The following is a 21,393-nucleotide window of genomic DNA, read 5'->3' as shown; positions in this document are numbered from 1 at the left end:
ACACATCTAACCCAGTTATCTATCATTTTATAGATCTAGTAACCTAACACAGTGTCTGGTTTAATTTGGTAAAGCGCCCAATAAATATCTGTTGAATGAAAATTGCTGGCACCAAATGCAATGAAAGTGGGTGGAATAACTGTATATAAATAGAAGATACAGCATCAACTGTAAAACAGTAACTGGACATTTATTCAAGGTACAGATTCCCAAGCATAAGATCTACCAGATTGGAATCTCTGGGGAAGGTCTGATAATCTGCATTAATGGTAAACATAGTAGAAGAATTTCAACATAAGGCAAGTTCACAGAATTATGATCTAAAAGAATTTGAGTTCTTCTTTATGAATTAGAAAATATAAAAATACAGATGATGTTATGTTTAGAGTGACATGAACACTGTACCTATTTGGTAAGAATTCAGTGACATAATAAAGCCTCAAAAGCAGTACAGAGATTAGCATCTACAAGAAATATGACCAGTACATTAGGGAAAAAAAATGTTATGATGTAGAAATTCATGCTATGAGAAAAGAAAAGCTGTTTTATTTTATAGTCAGGATAAATTGGGAATTTTATATCTATAGTGTTTTGCATTAAAAGAAAATTTAGGACTTGGAAGTAGTATTACTTTAAAATTTCTCTCACTGAAGGTTGATATGAGCCAAACTATAAATCTGTTATTCTTAAAAGCATTTCATTATTAGATACAAAGTTAAAACAACCACAAAATAAAACTAGATTCACAGTACTTCCATATTACAATGTGGGTCCTATCTAGAGATCCTGAATCAACTCTGATTTTCTTTATGATTTTATTTTTACTATACTTAAGCCATTGAACTGACAGTCAGACTAATCCTAAAGTAGCTTGTCACCAAAGCTGACCAGAGGCAACTATAGGCATGAGTGCTGAAGGAAGTGGCATCTGGGTGTCCCTCACTGTCCCAGATCTCCAACAACTCCAACCATATAATGCCATTTAATAGCAAATCAAAAGATAATGGAGAATCAGCTGGATGAATTTCAGAGCAATTAGGCACTTGCGAACTCTGTTGAGAGCAAAAGCAGTCATCTCTGAGCTGGGAACTATCTTGAACTAATATCACAAATTTAGGACACAGGAGGGCTGTCTCGATAGCACTTGAAAATGGAAAGAGCCTCCAAATTTCAGGGCTTTCATATGTGGCAACTATAGTGATGTAGCTGTTAAAAAAAAAAAAAAAAAAAAAGCTAGCATGATAGTCACCCTCTGTTCTGAACTGAACTGAAGAAGTTATATCTAGAATTTGTCTTGTTTGGGATGTTACAAAACAATAACAACAAAACCTCAAAAGCGAAAGCTTCCCTGTGAAACAGGAATTCTTTTTTCGGAAGGAGGGTGTACTGAGTATTCTGTTTCTTTCCAATTCTAATCTGTGCTTTTTATAAGGCCAGTTGGGGAAGCTAGAATTAATCCCTATGATATAATTTATCTGCATTATGCCAGATTCTCATAGCAAATAGTCATCAAATTCCATATGATCATGTTTGACTAAAATAATATCTTGATCTGTGTAATAAGCTGTGTGCTAACAGGATTCCATCACAGTTCCTCTTTTCCATGTGGGGCCACTGTAATGCTTTCTCTAGTGGAGTATCACAGTGAATTCAGGATGCTTTTAGACAAGACAGCAGTATGTAAGAGAGTTACCTTGATCTGTGCGGCCATCATGAAGGGTAGAAATGGGGAGGCCTGGGCCTATAAGCAGGATAGAAGCAAAAACATTTTAGTGTTAAAATAACAGGGAGTTTTCAACAAGGACTGCTGACAGTATTTAAGATGAGTGTCAAGGTCAAGTATCTTTTTTAATTTCGCAGTAATATTTTTTTTTTCCCACAAAGAAATAAACATCACTTTTGTTACATTTAAATAACACAGGAGATCAGAGCTCAAAGAACAGATGTGAGAGAAGCATTACTTGTACGTATACTTTCTAAGAGTGATCCTAAATAACTAAAATCAAATTACACAAAGGGGCCTCCAAAGATGCTGTGGCAAATATCCTTCTGGAAAGATACCACACTGTGTTGGGCCTGTTTTAGCTGTGTCTTTATTATCAAATAAACTTCATCAGTACTCAGATCATATTTTGAATCTGGCTTTCTGGTTCCATGTTCAGTTTATGTTGTTGGGCAAATTCAGCATTGTTTTTCTTTATGTAATTACTCCATGCAGAAATAAATTGATATAGAATATATATATTTTTTCAAATATTCTGTTTCTGGTCATGTTCCCTGGGATACAGAAGGGTTGTAGGTCAGAATTTCATGGGGAGAAGGTAGCTATGAGATGCACATTTGTGGGACTAGTGTGAAAGGATGTGATAGGAAGGGAAGGAGGGCTTCAGTGTTGTCACACAGAGACCCCAGCCAAGACCCCAGCCAAACCCCTGCACAACTCTGGAACTAGCTAGTCAGCAGATTTGTCTTTTGGGGCAGCAGGGTATGCTTTTATTCCCTAGCATGAAATGTAGTCATTGCATGTGGCCTGAGACGAGAATAGTCTGTAGAGGGGGACTCAGCTATAAGCTGACAGCCACCTGCACCCTCATTAGCTGGAGAAATTTTAGTGAATCAGTTCTAAAGATGGTGGGAGTGGGTCCTGCTGGTACAACAATGTCCACTACACATTCTAAAGTAGACTTCAGCTTTTGCATGCAGAAAATGGCCATATTAACAAACTCTAGAAATAATTATCAACTATATATCATTCATTTGACTTATAGAATCACATCATACCTAGAAATACACTTTTAAAGAAAATGCTTGCTCAGGCAGTCAAGGGGTTAAACAGGCAACACAGGTGGAGTGTGGGGTAGATGTTCATGCCACCCCAGTACTTCTTTCTGTGTAGAGGGAACACCAATCAGAGAAGTACCCTTGACCCCAAGCAAAGCAGAAGAAGAGTGATTTTCTAGATGAGTCTGAGAAGATCTGGCTATGAATAGTTTCTCCTGTCTTGCTCCTGGCATCTTTACGTCTTCTGAGAACATGCTTTTGCTCTATTCCTCAGAGCTATAAGTGTGACAGTGCCAAACCCCATGGGGGAAACCTATAGATGTTCAGTTTTAACCGTATCTCTGGGTGCAATTGTAATCCTGCAGTGGAATATTAGAAAGCCACACACCTCAGCCACATTTTCCAATTAGCCTTTTATAAATAACAAAGCTAATATTTTGATTTCCTACCTGACACCTCAGTATAACTTAGGGATGGAGAACACAGATATTATTGGGCTTTCTCAAAAACCAAAGTTCGTTTATGGACTTTCAGAGCTTTATAGAATATAATTGCAGAGATTTTCATTTAGGTCAGTTTTTCTTCAAAGTTATCAGAAGAGACAAGTATACCTATGACCTTTTTGGCCAGAATGGAAGGAAATGAGCCAGGAGTATAAATTTCGAGACTTTAACCAATCAGCACCCATATTGCAGAATTTTCATGGGTGTGCAGTTCCAGTAATGAAAACTTTGCATTTCTTTTTTTTGTCTAAACTATGAGTCAAACTAATGACTGACTGTTCTTGACACTGAAGCCCAGGATAAGGTCCTGAAGACCCTAGTACCAGTTGTCTAAAATTCCTACATCACATCCTTTTTGTTCCATCAGCATCATCGGTGTGATTTTATCTGCTTTAATCCTGTCATCTGGGACTTAGCACCCCTTTGGAGAGTTTGAAGTTACATAATGAGGCTTTACTCTTAGTCCTAAAGGGAAAGATTTCAAGGTTTTTCCTATGATGGTGCAGTGACTCATTTTACTGGAGCTTCAAAAACACCAGACGATGTGATGCTTCCCACACAGTATATTTTTTGCTAAATGGGAAATTACCATACTGCCGAGGAAGAGTGAGTGGTGGAAAAGTCAGGCGATTCAAGTTCTAGAAAGGACTCTTCCACCAACTTTTGAGGAGAGCTCAGTCTTTGATTTCTTATTTCCTTGGTAGGCATTTAAGCTCAAGAAGATATTAGGGAGACAAAGTGATACAGCATGTGGTAGAGTACTCTCTAAAACGTTATTCAAATACAGAGTGCATGTCAATATAAATGCAGGTACATTAATGCAGTGTCACTGATGCCTTTATCAGCAAATGCTTCAGCACAATACAAGTTTCTTGGTAGACTTTGCAAAAGACAGCAATGCTATGATACTCCCTAGCACCTATGTTTCATCTCCAAGTTCTGAATGGCTAGGATGCATTAGGCATTCTTCTTGGCCTTATATATATAAAGATTAAAAGAAAGCAGCTCCTGCTTTCCAGGAGAGAAAGACAGATACTAACAATTGATTCAGTATGGTTAGCTCAGTGATGCTATGTGCCTGGCATGTAAGCTTTGAGTATATGTTACATAAATACAGATCTTTGGATGAAAAATGTTTTTATATAACTTGAGAGGGATATTTAATGTATACCTTTGAATGTCATAGCCACAACCAGCACATATGGTCATGAACAACAATCTCTTGACATTTCAAAGATACCATTGACCAAAACACTTTATGACAGTGTTATTTAAAACTGACATCACGTGTCATTTTGAAGGAGGCATTTGGGTTAAAATGTTTGTTCATGTCCACACAGTCAAATGAACTGTGGTTCAGGTTCTAGGCCCAGGTGGCTGGACTGAGGGAAATGGCATGTCAGGTGGCTTTCATGCTGGTTCTCATTTCAGAGGACTCTGCATCTGAGCAGGGATCCCAAATAGAGATTCCACGTGTTCTCCATGCCATGTACTTCAACACAGGGAGTTAATACTAGAAATGCAAGGGCAGCAGGCATTTCCTATAATCTTATGCCAAATGCTCTAATCCCCACCCCTAAATTGGGGATTAACTAGAGGGTGGAGACACAAATGGGCAAATCAGAAACTTTCCAATCCAGTTTTCCAGATCTCTCTTATGAGTACTAAGATCTCAACAAATTTCATGGATCTATGTTGTTATCTTAGCCTGTTTTACTATTTGTCACCTCTTCAAGATAAAATGTTGTGCATAGAATAAAATTATTAGGATAGAAATTATTCATGAAATATACCAATGGCCTGAACAAGCAGGAAATGATTATTTTGTACTTGAATCAATTATTTAAGATATCATTCAAGTTTTGAAAGGGTATACAGAATGACAAAGGTTCATTTTCTATACCCATTGAAACTGAAGCTGGAAGAAGGTTGGCCTTCAGGGAGAGATCTTGGGATTCTAGGCTACTGTTCTTTCTACTGGATGCAGGAATTTGAAATTTCTCCAACAAATGAAGCCAAAGTCCCACAACCATTTTACCAGAGAGTGCTTCTTTTTATAATATTTCCCCTGCTATGGATGGGATAGATTATGTTTGGATATAACGTCATGAAGCTGTGGACCATGGTGGTTAAGAGCATGGGATTTAAAAGCAACAGACTCTTGCTTCAATCTGGCTGGTGTTATCCACAGTGCACACCTTTGGCAAGTTATTCTGTTTCCTTAACAGCGGGGATAATAGTACCTTCCATTCTTGCCTTCGTTGCTTCTCTTGGGCATTAGATAGGAGCCTTACATGTAAGAAGTGCTCAGTACCTGAAGCTGGGAACACACCAGTTGGTGGTGACGAGGGTGAGGACAGTGGAATGGGATGGTAGTGCTCATGGTGAGGCCATCACCTACCGTAGCAGATGAGTGCATAGTACTTGGCATAGTCGCTGAAACTTGCTGTGTAATATTGGCACCTTTCTTTCCTTAGATGGCAAGTAACACACTTCTTGCTCGGAGGATAGCTTCCAATGCTAATTCTAGAGGGAAATGAAAATAAAACTAAGCTAAAATTTTGAGATTGTATTTATCAAAATGTACTACTCCATGTAAAGTGACTAATTTACATATTGACATCAAACACACTCTATTTTTCGGTTGCCAATATCATTTAAAGTAAAGGGGAATCACAGTATTTTGATGTAGCTTGATTTTTGATCCATTTGTGCCTGAAGAGGCATAAACTTTGAGGGAGAAGCCCTGTGTGCTTTTCCCAAAGTAGGATAAATATCTAACACTTCCCATGGAAGTAAGATAGTTACTTCCCATAACCACTTTATGGAGTGGTTGGGAATCCATACCTCTTGATTTCCCCATCTCTTTTTCTAACCCACAGCAAAACACACCAAGAAAACCTGGCAGTGTCAATAAGAAAAGGGTTCCTGTTCTAATCATAAATCTGGGAAGGGAAAACAGTAACAAGAAAATTCGAAATAAGAAGCCATGGTTCTATACACCTTTCATTCCTTTCAGCAGAAATTTGGGCTTGAGGAAGTTCAGAATGATAATGCTCCTTCGTCATAGCCCTAGCCAAGCCAACCTGTGCCTTCTACAGTGGTCCTACACTTACCTCAGCAGAGCCTCTGTGTGTTTTTTGAATGCAGTGATTGATTTTAATAAGACTCCTGGATCTTTCTGCAAACCGTCAGAATTAGAATCCCACTTGGGAGATAATAGATGGTGTTATGCCAGGATGCAGGAAGGGCCACAACCCCATAGTGGCTTTCAGGGTTACCTGTGCCACCTCAGAGTCCCTTCTGCTGTCCCCTGACCTTGCTTTGGGCATGGTAGAGAGTAAACAGAAACATGGCTTGTTTAAAATAAGGATGCTCTCTAACAGCTAAGGGAAGGGCATGATTCAGGAGGGAACAGAGGAATATGACATAGGAAAACTTCTTATTTCTTCTTCACAGTTAGTTTTCATGTTTGTATTTTAGTGTATCATTGGAAATGAAAGGGAGGGAATTAACAAGGGCTCAGAGATCAATATGTCCAGGTACAGACTGTGGCTCTAACAACCCTACATATCTCAGAGTTGTGGGGATTAAATAAAAATATAGATGCAAATCAGATTAAAAAGGTGCCTGGCATATAGTGAACTACCAGCACATGGTAACTATTGTTTCTATTTCTACATCCAGAAGGAGTGTTGACGGCACCATTCCAGTCATCAAGGGACAACCAGAGAGCATTAAAGCAGGAAGAGAGATGGCTTATGCCAAAGTGAACCATAGTAAAATAAACCACACATTATGGGAACAAAAACAATGCCTGACACATAGTGGGTACACAATAAATGTGTATTTAAATGAATAATGTCCTTAATTACCTTTAAATGTTGTTGAAATATTTAATATCATATAAATAACATTTAGTATTTATATTGACATTACAATTTACTGTTTTTTCCTTTTGAAAATAAACATTTTGAAATGACTAAAAATGTATGTTTTGTTTTTATTCTGATATAATACAAAACAACATTCCCTGAATGTTTTATATTATAAATAATTTTTGTTAATTTTCACACTTCAAAAAGTTTCCTACTTCTCCTGGGGATTATGATATATGATATATTTTTATTCAACTATTAATATATATATAAATAAAAGAATGGACTGGCATAATTTACCTGTAGATATTTCTTCTTCCAGGGTAACCTTCAAATTCATTGCTAGAATAAAACCTGAAAATGTATTCAGAAATTGTTACATATTGATGAATGATCATAGTACTGTTACTAATATTAGTAGAATATAAACTACAGGTAAGTATTCACCTAATAAAATTATTTACTGGTAATTATGTGCACATATCACTGCTATTTATAAGTGAATTCTGGGTATTTACCCTGCATTCCAAATCATCAGAGAAAGCTTAAATTATGCTAGCACTCATTTTATTATAGATATATAATATTTTGATTTATTATGAGCCATGTGATATAAACTATGATTTTAAATTAATATTATGTCTTTCTTTTTCCAAGATTAATAACAATTTATTGGTTTCTGTATACTATATTATTTAATTTTGTCTATGATTATGAAAACAGTTTATTTTATAGTAACCCTGATAGGAGCTCAGTTGGCCATAAACGGGGGAAACGCATCCAAATGGGGATACCACACACCTTAGGACATGTTAACTTACAACAGAAGCAAAACAAACCACAAGAGAGCATCCTTACCACCTAAGAATCCAGGGAGTACCATTCTAGCTAGTTTTAATACAGCTCTGAAGTGGGAAATTCAATTTAGGGATATAATATTCTTTCCTATGTGAATTTATCTTAATATCACAAGTAACTGTCTATTTTTTTTTTTTTCAGAAAGAGCACAATAGAGAGTGGAATGTTTGGAATAACTGAAGTTTGGTTTAATTCTCAGGATGGTTTAGCAATTCAGGTAGTTTATGTCCTCAAAGTCTTAACCTTTGTTAATTCCCAGAAAACAGAAAAAGGTAATAGAATGTAAAATTCATAGTATAAAATTTATATTCTAAATCTGCATATGTCCAGCTTATATCTTTCCTAATGTCACATGACTCCAATCACCACTTACACTTGTCTTTCTCACATCATTTCAAACCACCCGTGAATAAAATGCTTAGACTCTTTCCCAGAGGGCTCCCTGTAGCTTTCCTGAGATGTCAAAGTTTCCCCATTGTCTTCACCTCTAACAGCACAGTCCCCTTTTCCTCTTTCTTCTCTTTTCCTTCACGGTTAGTAACTGACCAGCATCTTCAAGCCTCCATCTGCCTTAACCACTTCCCCTTCTTCTCCTCCACTTAACAAATATATACTGAACTGGTTCTCTGTGTCAGGCATAGTGCTAAGTGTCACACAGAAAAGGAGAGTAGATTTGTCCTCTGTGTACATCCTTTATTGCCATTATTCAAGTTCAGAACTCAGCTCAACATTTTGACCACAGCTGTGTCATTTTTTTTTCTTTCTGGTACTGGGAAGTGAACCCAGGGGTGCTCTACCACTATTGCCTCCCTAGTTCTTATTTTTAATTTTTTTTTTATTTTGAAATAGGGTCTCGCTAAGTTGCCCAGGATGGAAGTTGTGATTTTCCTGCCTCAGCCTCAGTAGCTGGTATCATAGCCATTTGCCATATTTGTGGGTCTTCTTGTCTTCAATTTTCTCTACTTCCTAAATCCATCATAAATGAAATTAATCTCCCATCTGTTTTTATCTTTTTAACCCCCTTACTGTAGAGATTTTAATGGCTGCTCTATACAAGGTCCAAACTCCTTTGCCCACTATTCAAATAATTCCACATATTGGCAATAGGTTTTTGACAGGTGTCTATCCAGTGAGCTTGGCTAATGATGCTGACCTTTTGCTCCATGAATCTGAGATAATGACAGGTAGTTTATGAGTACTAAGGGGAACCTCTGTGACAGTCAGGAAGTGCACATTTGTGATTAGAGAAGTTTTATCATAAATGATTACTTCAAAATGATAGGCAGTATTCAGAATGGACTGTGAAGGAAATAACCAAAAGAAAAAAAATCCCCACTGGAGGATAACAACAAAAGCCTTATATTTAATATGGTTTAGGTCTGAATCTTCATCTGTCACTAACTAACTGAGTGGCTTTTGGCCAAGTTAATTAAATTTTCTGAGTATCAGTTTTCTTATCTGTAAACTTGAGAAAATTATTTCTACTTTACAATATCTGGTACATAGTAATTCCTCAATAATGAATAGCTGTTATAGATGATAATATTAAACTTAGATAACAATAAATATTTACAAAATATTCTTCATATCAATGGGCTGCACCCCCTGCCCCCATTGAATTTTGAAGCTTGTTCATTGCTTCAAGTGCTGAAGAGTAACACTTGGCTTGAGAATTAGTTGTTGTTTTAAAATTTTTAGACTTTTATATAATTATCTATCAAATATCAGAATAAAAGTGTCTACTGAAAATTCTTCCCCAAAGGAAACAGTATTGGCTAATTATTAAAGAACGCAATCCTAAATGAAATCGTAGCCATCTGAACTAAACTGCAGAGTAACAGAAATGCTCTTTTAGTTAACTGGAAGAGATGGTGCAGTATCATTTTTACGTCCATCGGTCGGTGCCAATTAAAACCTGAATGGTGCATCGTGCTTCATGCAGTACTTACAGTGAATCCTGTGTTACTCTGAATATATTTATGGCCTCCCACTTGCCACTTGTAATTTGAATAGCATTTTCCTATAAAAAGACAAACATTATGTTGTGTGAATCTGAGCGTTATTTGAGCAACCTCAAGTGAATGATCTTTGAGGAGATAAATCTTGGAAGGAACGTACCACAGAGTCTTTGATATAGTGAATATGTTTGTAGCCATCCTTGTCGCTAAATATTTTGTAGTATGAAATGGCATCATAGCTGAAAACTGGTGTTGAAACAAAGAACTGAAAGAAATTAACAGAGGTTATGTTCAAAAGACAAACTGAATTAAAACCATAGATTATTTTCAAAGCAATATATGGTCATGTTTGTAGGAATCAGAGTGCCTGACCTCCTGCTCCCATCTTCTGTCACTCACATCTGAAATTTCAATTTTCCAGATGACAGCTTTTCCAGAGATTCAAATAGGCACTCACACATGCCAGCTACTGCTGGGTGCTACTATATACCCCTGACTTTATAATGTTTAATTTGATTAAATTTCTATGTTCTGGGATGAAGAATCACAAATAAATGTTGATATTTAACCAAACCAAACTTTAAAATGAGATATTTGACCAAAGTGTGACTCTCATGAAAGCTGACTTGTCTAATGTCAAGCAACTAATGGCAATGCTTGAATAGAGACATTTTAGGGATTAAAATAGCACCTGCTAGCCACAGATTTTAATGGTGAAGAGAGAATTCTGTACTTCAGAGAAAAATATTATCCACGATGAGGGAGGTTTACTTCTGAATCTCAGGAAACCTGACCTTATTGTCTTAGCTTGACCTTTTCCAGGGAACCTTCCTGAGTGCCTGCTGGGAATCACATTATTACATCGGGAATGCTAGACACTCAAATGTGCCTTGGAACAGAACTATCCACACCGCAACATCCTAAATGGTATAGAAAACTGAGATCCTGCAAATGTCCTCATAGTAAATTTCAACCAGTAGTATCATGTTTCTCCCATTAAAAAAACATGATATGCTCCTCCATCTCCTGTTATTTGTAAAATGATCACAAATTTGTAAAAAAAATTACACAAGAAAAGAATTATTCTACTGATACAGAGTAGCTGTTTTCCTAATTTAAAACCAAATCTCTCTAGTTGATATTCCTCCATGTGACAGGAGACCAAGATATTCAGTACATTTAGAGCTAAGCCAAGCAACAAAACCAAACAAATAAATTACTAATAAAATAAAATGAAATTAAAAACACCAACATCTTTTAGCTATGAACATTTATTCTGCTAAGACCTATTCTGACATCCATTTTTGAGAAAGAGAGCAGAAGAAGTTACTGTTGATTTCCTTAATCATAGTTGCATGTATGATCTGATATTGATGCCTTTTGATAAAATTAATCATTATTTTTTCTTAAAATGATTGTGATCACATGACATTAATATGAAGCATATTTGATGCATCTGTAGTAGGATGAATAGAATAAAGTACCACTAAAGTTAATTCCTGGGATAAGAGTCTAAGATGTGATGATACTTGAATGGGTGTACCCTAAGTCCAATTCTGGAGTTCTCAAGAGAGAGGACACAGAGAGACACAGAATTACAGGAAACGGACCTAAGTGAGAACAGTAGCAGGATTAAGGTGATGCAGTTGGAAAAAAAAAAAGAATTCCAGGGATTGCCTAGTGCCATTAGAAGCTGGAAGAAGCAAGGAAGGATTCTCTTCTAGAGCCATCAGAGAGGGCACAGCCCTGTTAGCACCTGATTTCAGATTCTATCCCCCAGAAATATGAAATAAAAAATTCTGTTGTTTTAACCCACCAAGTTTGTGTAATTTATTATAGCAGTTAGGAAACTAATATAGTGTCCTAAGTCTTATCACACTGACTAGACAATGAAATTAGGAGGAGGCTATTAGCTTGAGGCTGTTTCCACACTTTGAGTTGTATGTGATGAACCACAACCTAACCCCAACCAGCCAATCACAGGCAGGCAACTCATCACACAGGGCCCAATAAGGCAAACTCCTAGCTGCAGCCAGCTGGGGTTTCTCAATTTTGCTTCTGTCTCAGTTCACTGCTCACATTGTTGGGTGGAGCTTTCAGAACCTCTTCTGTTCTGAGTGCTGCCTGATTCATGAATTGTTCTTTGCTCAAAGAATCTCTGCTAAATTTAATTTGTTTAAAATTTTTCTTTTAATAAACATTGAACAAAATGGAAAAATGAATAATGAAAAACTGCTGTCTCCTTATATGATTCCTTCATTAGGCTTGCTTATTAATAATAAACACTAATCCTGGTAGGGTTTTGCAATTAAGTGAAATTATGAGTCATGGGACCCAGGTAAAGAAAACTGATATGCAATTTTGTGAATGGAATTTTATTATTATCTGGGTCTTTACCAAAATTGTTTCTTCAGAATGAAGTTTTGTCTTCTTAGCCTAAAGATATAATTGCCTACTAGTAACCTCTTTATGTCCTCCTACTTAGTGTGAAAGACAAAAATTGGTTTTATGATGTCTTAATCACTAACATGAAATCTGAGTCACAAAATACTTTAACCCATTTTGTACCACTGTCATAAATGAGGAACACCTACAAAACTTCTAGGATATGATGCTAATACAATTATATATAATTATACAACAATATATAATTATACTATAATAGAATATTAATTAATACAATAATATGTATAAGCTGTAGATTATGATCTCCAACCTATTTTAATGTTTCTGTATCAATTTTGCTGAAATATTCACAGAATTGAAAAATTAGGATTTAATGGATTAAGGTAACAGTTAAAAAAAAAAAGTTATCCACACACTTGTAGTCAATTAAGAGACTTTGAAAAGGCTGTTCTGTATTAAAACCTAAAATTTTGCTTTTATGGAAAATTAAAAAAAAATAACTGGGTAGAGTGTTATATTTTAAGATACCAGAATCAGGCAAACAGGAAGAATCTTTCTGTTAAGCAAAGACTGTTATCTTCTCTCTCCTCTTTGGTTGCGGAACAGCTGGTTTAGATGATTGGGGTAACTTGGGTGAGGTAAAGAGAGTGTGAAATATTTCCGCTCTCATTGGGCCAGAGCTAGGCCCCTAATGCATTCTGAGTTAAGTGCTTCTTTCAGCAAGTCACACCTGGACCTAGATAAGCCACACAGCTAGGCTGTTGTCAGTTTTAACAAGGCCCCTACACTGGCCTTTTTATTATGCTTAGAATTTCTGATGAATTGCTCTTCTCAATGTGAAGTGCAAAGCCATTTAAATGTTTTGCTTGAAAAGTGAGATTATTTACCACCATGCTATATCTTGTCTTAGTGGTTAAATGACATAAGGCTGATGCCTAAACTGAGTTCACATTCAACCAAAAGCAAAGGCTTTCCAACATCAAGTAGAAACTTATTTGTTTTTAACCAAGAGGTTTCTCCAACAGCCTAAAGAAGGTGTAATGTACTTCTTAATTATTTTAAAATAATTTCATAGTGATTTTGCAGTCTAAGCAATATGCTTTCAGTGCTTGTTCTCCAGTTATAAAGGATTAAATTCTAGATTCTTCTGTTAAATTTTCCCTTTTTTGGTCTGCTCTTTAAAGGGAAAAAGTCAATTTATTTAGAGTGATTTTTTTTATTTCTTTGACAAAATACCAAAGAGTACAGTTATTTACCTTAAGTTAAGACATGAAATGTTTCAGTGCTGAAAAAAGAAAGTGGTAAATAAAATTCTTAGAATTTAGGAAACCCATTCGTTAATTCCTATGCCTGCAACTAACAAGTTAGTTACTCTTACCAAGCTTTTTTTTTTTTTTTTTTTTTTTTTTGGTAGTGTTGGGGATTGAACCCAGGGCCTCATGTGTGCTAGACAAGTGCTGTACTCCTGAGTTGTACCTCTAGCCCTAATTTCTTTTTAATTTATAGATGATCTTCCAAAGTCTTTTTCAGTTTAAATTTCTTTGATAAATTCTAAAGGAACCCCTTCTCTAAAACTGCTTTTAAAATTTACATTAATACAACTAGCCTATATACTTTTAAGACCCAATAAATATTATTTAAGCAAGCCTGGCAATGTAATTTAGTGATAAAGCATTTTCCTAGCATATTTGAGGCCTTGGGTTCAATTTCCAGAAACCACACTCCCTCAAAAAAAAAAAATCAAATATTATTTGAACAAATGTGTAAAGTACATATACATTTCTAGATCTTCTCTGGTTAATTTCATTAAGTCACTAGTTTGAGCAGAGATCAAAGGAAGCTATGCAACATATTATGACTCTATAAAAATTGTGGCCTGACTTTTTCAAGAGCATATCAGAATTTATAAGGCAGATGCATTGAGAGGGTGTGAATTTACTCTTAAAAGCTACCAGTGAAAAGAATTTTTGAGAATTCTTCTTCTGGAATTTAGAAGGTTTACTGACTATTCAATAAATTTTAAAAGATTGACGTTAACACATAAGAAAAACAAATTGTTTCCAACAGAATTCTAAAACATTAAATATCCTGGCACAAAATCACATGTTCCAAGTAAAGAATTCACTTATTTTTTAAATTTAGTTGGGCATGATTTCTGATTCAATGAAGGGACCTCATCTTCTCTCACAGGACAACATATGTACTCTATTAGGGGTATTTCAAAAACATTCCATAATTTTACAAGACAATTCCTTCATTCATTCACTCACTCATCCAGCCCTTATTGGAAAATGCAAGTTTGTTGTAATATGAACTTTAAAAATTAAGATGCAATTGATCTCAAGACCTTTCAAAAGGTGTATTCTAAAAATGTTCAGAGTGTTTTGGGCACTTCAGCATTTCTGAAGCAAGGTCTAGATACCCAAGGTAATATCTTTGAGAAGTTTGTTTGCATCATTGCTGATCTTTTTGTAAGCATATCATTCATATTACCGTATTATAAATCTAATAACATTATCATCATGAAGAACACAAGGATATTTTTAAGCACTCTTTCTTCCGATTCTTTATTAGAAATCTTTGCAATGGGATTGAATTAGGATCTTGATTTTCCTCATTCTTCACATTTTCAAATGCTGATATAGAAATAGGAATGACCTTTCTGGAGGTTGAGCTTCTGATGATCAAGAAAGCAGACAATTTACAGAATCCTTTCCCTCCCCCCACTGGTTATTGCTAATTTTTCCTGTAATAACATAATAGTGTGGCAAAAAGTATATTAAAATAGAACTTTTTGACTTTTTAAAATCAATTCTTATTACCTCAGAGTGTAGTTACATTACTGTATGTTATTAATAAAGTTCTACTGGTCCCTAGTTAGTAAATAAAACTGAAATATCTTTCATTAAAGGCTGAGCGTAAATATAGTAGCCTGTAAGACAAAAATTACTGGATACAGAAAAGTGTTCAACTAAGAATTTTTAATACCTGGATATATATTTTTTAAATTTTTATTTCCTTCTCTCTGGCCATTTTAAGTTAGAATTTGTTAAAGATGTATGATCTTAGAATTGAATTCTGAATTCTTTACTGTCTTTATGTCATGAGTCAATGTATTAAATCTGGTCCTAAAAATTTTCTTTTTTGCATAATGTGTTCAAATTTCAAAAAAAAGTGGCATCCCCAAACTGAAATGCTAGTTGAATTAAATTATGTATGTGATGAGTGAGTGACAGCATTCAAACCACATTCACTATTCTCCATCCTATTTTGTATTATTTTTATAGGATATTAGATACAATTGGTATATTTCACTAAAACATGATTTTTACACTAGAATTCCTCATATATCACCAAACAACAATAATAACAATTTATCCAAAATTTCCAGATATAAGTAATCACAAATCATAATAAAACACATTTGCCTATTTGATACCAAGTCAATGCTTATAAGAATATGCATATATGAAATTCAGTTTAGTTTATATGAAATATATTAAGAGATAGTTTGCATTTAACTCACAAGGATTCCTAATGTCTTTATTTTTCCTTGATTAAAATGGCATAAATATTAAGATGATTTTATCCCATCTACTAAGATTTGTGTTTTCTTTTGCAAACTGATTAAATGTTGTTGTATTTAAGAAATACTATCAGTTAGTAGTGGGGTGTGGTGGTGCATGCCTGTAATCCCAGTGACTCAGGAGGCTGAGGCAGGAGAAGGATGGCAAGTTGAAGGCCAGTCTCAGCAACTTAGCAAGACCCTCAGCAACTTACACCCATTTTCAAAAGTGTGTGTGTGTGTGTATGTATGTATGTATGTGTGTGTGTGTGTGTGTGTGTGTGTATATATATATATATATATATATATATATATATATATATATATATATCAATTGAAAAACAAAAAGTGCCGGTTTGAGAACATTGGAGAGAGTCCTTTGATAGTTGAGAATCTGTCAAGTGGCATTAAAATGTAAGGAAAAGGTAGCAAAATCATACTCCACCAGCCCATCCAGTTCTGCTTTCTTCTATATGTTCCTGGGTCTGAAAGACAAAAGATCACATCAAACATGGTATTAGCAGAAAATTTTTTTAAATATAATCTGGACATTTGGGACCAGTTAAACTGCTTGGCCAGAGAGTCCTATGGCTAGTCAACTATCTTCGATTTTGAATTTAAGAAGATTCTATTAAAAATCTTATATAATAGTGCTGCTGTATACACATGGGTACTTTGCCTGCTGGATCTAGTTTCAGATCTTTATTCTGGTTAAATCTTTTATAAAGTGGTACTTTAGAATTATCAAACATGTATGGAGATCCAGCATAGTTCAAGCACTTGAATTAGTGTAGGTGAAAAGGAAATTCATAATGGAGATTAAATTCTTTTCTTGGTCTTAAGAATTTCTCGTGAAATTTTAAAATCTGCGTTAAATCTTATTTTGGTTTACATTTTAGCATAATAGCATTGATCATTTATTAAACAAATGTTTAGTAATTCTAAAAGGGTGAATAGGCTTTTCTAGACAAATAATTAGAAAAAGAACAACAAACAACACCAGACTGGATTAGTTAACCCAAGTGGTTCAATATGGCTCAGTGGAAAGTGACTACAGGGAAGAGGCATAAGTATGAGCAAGATCTTGAGCAACCTTTATGCCATCCTAAGAAGTTTGAATTTCTCCTGTAAATAAATCTTTGAAAGACTTCAAATCCACCGTTAAGAAAATATGATTTTGAACATGATAAAGAGAATGGGTTAGAAATAGGTAAGATGGAAGGAGGCAGGGGACCAACTGGAATGTTGTAGTAATGTTTGGGAAAAGAATAATAAAGAACCAAATGAAGGTCTTGGTAGTGAGGATGAAGTAGAGAAAATGTAGTCACAGCTATTTAAAAGTTGAAATCTTTATAAATAATGTTGGTAAGTAGTAACAGAAACCTCTGATGTGGATAAAACTACCCAAAGAGAGTTGAGATAGAGGAAGCAGGATAATCAGGAGCTATTTCTTCCTTTGGGTGGGCTATGAGTATGCTACATTTCCCAGCCTCCTTTGCAGTTGGATGTGGTCATGTGATATGTTTTAGCCAATGGTGTATAAGTTGAAATTAGTAAGGCTCTTTCTAGACCTAGCCAAAAAAAAAAAAAAAAAAAAAAAAATCTTATTCATGTTCCTCCATTCTTTTCTCTATCCTATGTCTGGATCTTGATGCTCAATTTTAATAACTTTAGAATAGTATTGAAAACCACAAATGAAGCTAGCAGAAATTCTATCATCTGGGTTCCTGGATGATTATATGGAACAGAGCATCCCCTCTCCCAGTCCTTACCACACTCCTCTTACTTGGACTCACTATTTGATGGGTATATGAATATGAATATGAAATAAACTTCTACTGTAACCTACTGAATCATTGGAGGTTGTTGTTTTGTTATAACAGCCTATCTTGCAAATACATTAAATAGGAGGATAAGATGTCTAGAGAAGTCAGCAGAACTATAAAGGAAAAGAGTAGTTAACAATGTAAGAGAACCATGAGAAGATGTACTGCCAAAAAAGGCATGGGAATAATAAATTTTAAGGACAGTTTGTATTATCTCCTATATGGAGAAGCCAGTGCCTACGAGAGAATAAAAAAGACAAGACTTGAAAAACTAGTGAAACTTTTTTGATTCTTCATTTTTAATCATAAAGATAAACTTCATTTTAATCCTCTTTTGGGAGGACAATAATAATGTAAGACGATATTAGTGTCTCAAACTATAAATTTCTTAATATATCTCACAATTGTAATTACAAGTATCTATTGTCAGTTTCTTTTGATTCTTTGCTTTATGTATGGCTCTGAACACCAATAAATTATTGATAAGTCCTCTAACCTTAAATATTATTGGTTTTCAAACCCCAAACACAGTGTAAGTCATGAGTATGTTTGCTGGAAAATGCAACACCATTGTTCTCAAATCTGAAAATGTGTTGTATAAATTTTTCATAGTATTCTGAAATAGAGGTTGTTTAGAAATCCTATGGTTATTCAGTTCTGGTATTTTAAATGTAATAACATTTCTGGCAAGAATGTTTCTATTCAGGGGACTTCCATACTTCATTGGATGAACATCTTTGATATTCTGTAAATTTAGGTTAATGTTATCTCACATTTTTATAAATTAGAATTTTGGATACCAAAGCAATTCCAGTTTTTAACTAAAGATATTAATTAGTTAAAAATTGTGTCTAAATAATAAATCTCCTAGTTTTCAAGCTAACAAAATTAAGGCAGTAGTTTCTAATCACTAGATCTAGTGAATTTTGAAGATATTTTTAACCAAAGCTGACTATTCAGACCAATGGTTTCAAATCAACTAGTATAATTAAGGTCAGTTTGTTTGTTTGTTTATACTTTTGCCTATGAGCAATCAATAAAGCCAAATATTTCTACTTTGTATATCAAAATATAAATAAAAATAAGCTAGCATAGTTCATCAAAATCAGCCAAGTCTCTTTCAGACACAGTAGTGATTTTAAAAATATTTCAGCTTGAGTAATGTTGACTATTGCAGCCCTAATACATTTTCAAACAGAGTCATATGACTTTTTCAATGTAAAACATATTGTCCTAATTTCTAGATCGAATTTAATGATTTTCTATGATTGTTCTGTGCTTTTCTTCTTACTTTTAAGTAGCTTTATTCTATATTTGGTTTAATGAAACATTTCTTCAAAATTAGAAATCTCATGAAATGAACCCATCAAATTTCTTATTTAAAGAAATTTTGAATTTCATAGTCTTTAATATGAGTACTTAAGAGCCAGAATATTTTAAAACTTTTAAATTGGTTAAAGAAGCTTCTGACTCATTCATGTCAACAGATTATGTTTAGATTTGAGCAATGGAAACAATAAATCTCAGTAGAAATCTGTCTCTAATTTTCAAATTCCTCCCCTTAGGTGTGGGGTACTTCCTTAAGATAAATGGATAATAAGATAATTTGATCTAATATTTCATGTCATGTTTTCGGACATCCACCTTGGATTTAAAATGAGTATGTTAGGCTTTCTTTTGATATTCATTTCTTTTGGAATTTTTACTTTTTAATTTTGACATTGAATTGAACATGCCCCATTTGCATTTCTTCTCCTTCTCTTGTCTAAAACACATTGATTTCCATAGTAGAACCACTTTATGTTTTTATCTTCATTACTTTGCTTTTGTTGACTGCTAATCTTATAATTGCAAAAGGATGGATGACCATCCTAATTGAGAACCAAATACCTGATTTTCCCAGTGTTAAGCTGCCTCATTTAGTCTTTTTCTCTACCCAATTTCAAGGTTAAAGTCATTTGAGAAAGCAACAAATATCTAATCCATTTAAAGCAATGGTGGACTTGTGAATATAGAGTATATTTTTGCCAAGCATTTTCCAGTTTGATGCAGTAATTCTACCTTTATATATTACATATTAGCTATAAATGTGTTTCTACTGTTGTGCTTTCATCTTCAGAAATATGTATCTCTAGCATTAATATACTTTACCTTTGGGCAATCCCATATCTGCCAGTCTTCCCTGAAAGCACATATAGACAAGACAGATACATTCTGGACTCTTTTTAGCCACTGCAAACATATTCGTTCATCATTGACCCATGTCAGCCAACTGAAATAGTAATCACTGAAAATAAATCAAAACAGATAATCACAACCATAAACACATCACATTTAAATAATTTCTTATTTTATGTTTTCTAAAGAATTTATCTTATTATTATGGAATATTTGCTCAACAGAAAAGGAAGATAAAACTTTCCTTTCTCTGAAAAGAATTTTAAATGTATCTGCTGACTCCTGATAAAATAATTTCACTTGCGTTTTCTCTCCATTCTGGGATAGTCACATCTTAGTTAATAATTGAAGACATAAGGCCAAAGCTACTGGTCCATCTAGAATGGAGAAAAGCATTAAACTTTGTATTTTGTGCAAGGAATCACATTTTTTTTTTTGCTGTCTACTTGGTGTAAAAAAAGGTTTTACATTGACAAAACCACTTTTGTCTAGAGGCGTGTTTGTGTTGGAAGCAGAGTGTTAGCTGTGATAAGAGGTATTGAAATTTGGGTTAATATAATAACTGGATGATGGATATGAAATAACTATATTAGTGTTTGGTACATAGTAGATGTCAATGAATGGCAGCAAAGATTATGTGAAGATGATTTGTAAATAGGGGAATGTCAATGTAAAATGAATCAGAGCTGGTGCAGTGGTGCATGCCTATAATCCCAGCCATTCTGGAGATTGAGGTAGAATGATTGCAATTTTGAGGCCAGCCTGGGCAACTGAGTGAGGCCCTGTCTTAAAATAAAAAAAAAAAAAAATAAAAAGGGCTGGGGATATAGCTCAGTGGTAGAATGCCCCTAGATTTAATTCCTGGTACTGAAATAAATAAATAAATAAATACATGGATGAATGAATGAATGAATAAATAAATAAAAGAATGAAATGAAATGAAACAGAATTTTGCAGTCTTCCACAGAACTGAAGGAGTTTGGGGGCTCAAATTCTGTCTTTATATCCTCTTAGTTGTGTAACTTCAAGCCAATTATTTAACCATTCTATGTTTCTGTTTCTATATAAAATGGAAACAAAAGTATTAATTTTAAATCTGTAAAGATTAGCTAAAAGTAACTAAGGTGCTTTAAGACTATGCTTGCTAAATAATATATGTTCAAAATTGATGAGTTATTACTATTATTATATATATATTTTTAAATGTTCAGACAAGCCTCTTAACTCTATATGGTACTACTTCTATTCCATTTACCATCTAAGGAGAATGAGTTTTAAAAAAATGATGTATTCAGTCACCTTTCCATCAACTAAATTGGGGTGAGGAAGAACTGATAGTTTGAAAAGTTAAAGTTGTTTTTAGTACTGAAGAGTGGATTTACTTAGGTAAGTGCCAGTAGGGGCTTCCTATGTGGTTCTTTTCTGGATCAGGGATTAATC

General features: G+C 34.5%; 1 protein-coding gene across 3 annotated transcripts in view; it reads right to left on the bottom strand.

The window, feature by feature from the left end:
• Positions 1 to 21,393, bottom strand: part of Fap (fibroblast activation protein alpha) — a 74,923-nt gene that overhangs the window by 22,033 nt on the left and 31,497 nt on the right. For all 3 annotated transcript variants that reach the window (XM_027937991.2, XM_071619388.1, XM_071619387.1), the window contains 7 exons: positions 19,927 to 20,062; positions 16,390 to 16,434; positions 10,139 to 10,243; positions 9,970 to 10,040; positions 7,463 to 7,516; positions 5,686 to 5,810; positions 1,694 to 1,741 (listed from right to left, as the gene is read on the bottom strand). In XM_027937991.2, the coding sequence (XP_027793792.1) occupies positions 1,694 to 1,741; positions 5,686 to 5,810; positions 7,463 to 7,516; positions 9,970 to 10,040; positions 10,139 to 10,243; positions 16,390 to 16,434; positions 19,927 to 20,062 (584 nt within the window). The remainder of the gene's footprint in view (positions 1 to 1,693; positions 1,742 to 5,685; positions 5,811 to 7,462; positions 7,517 to 9,969; positions 10,041 to 10,138; positions 10,244 to 16,389; positions 16,435 to 19,926; positions 20,063 to 21,393) is intronic.

Source organism: Marmota flaviventris, chromosome 11 (genome assembly GCF_047511675.1).
Source record: "Marmota flaviventris isolate mMarFla1 chromosome 11, mMarFla1.hap1, whole genome shotgun sequence".
Lineage (NCBI taxonomy): Eukaryota > Metazoa > Chordata > Mammalia > Rodentia > Sciuridae > Marmota > Marmota flaviventris.
The sequence above is the reverse complement of the archived record's forward strand: the minus strand, read 5'-3'. Positions and strand labels throughout refer to the sequence as shown.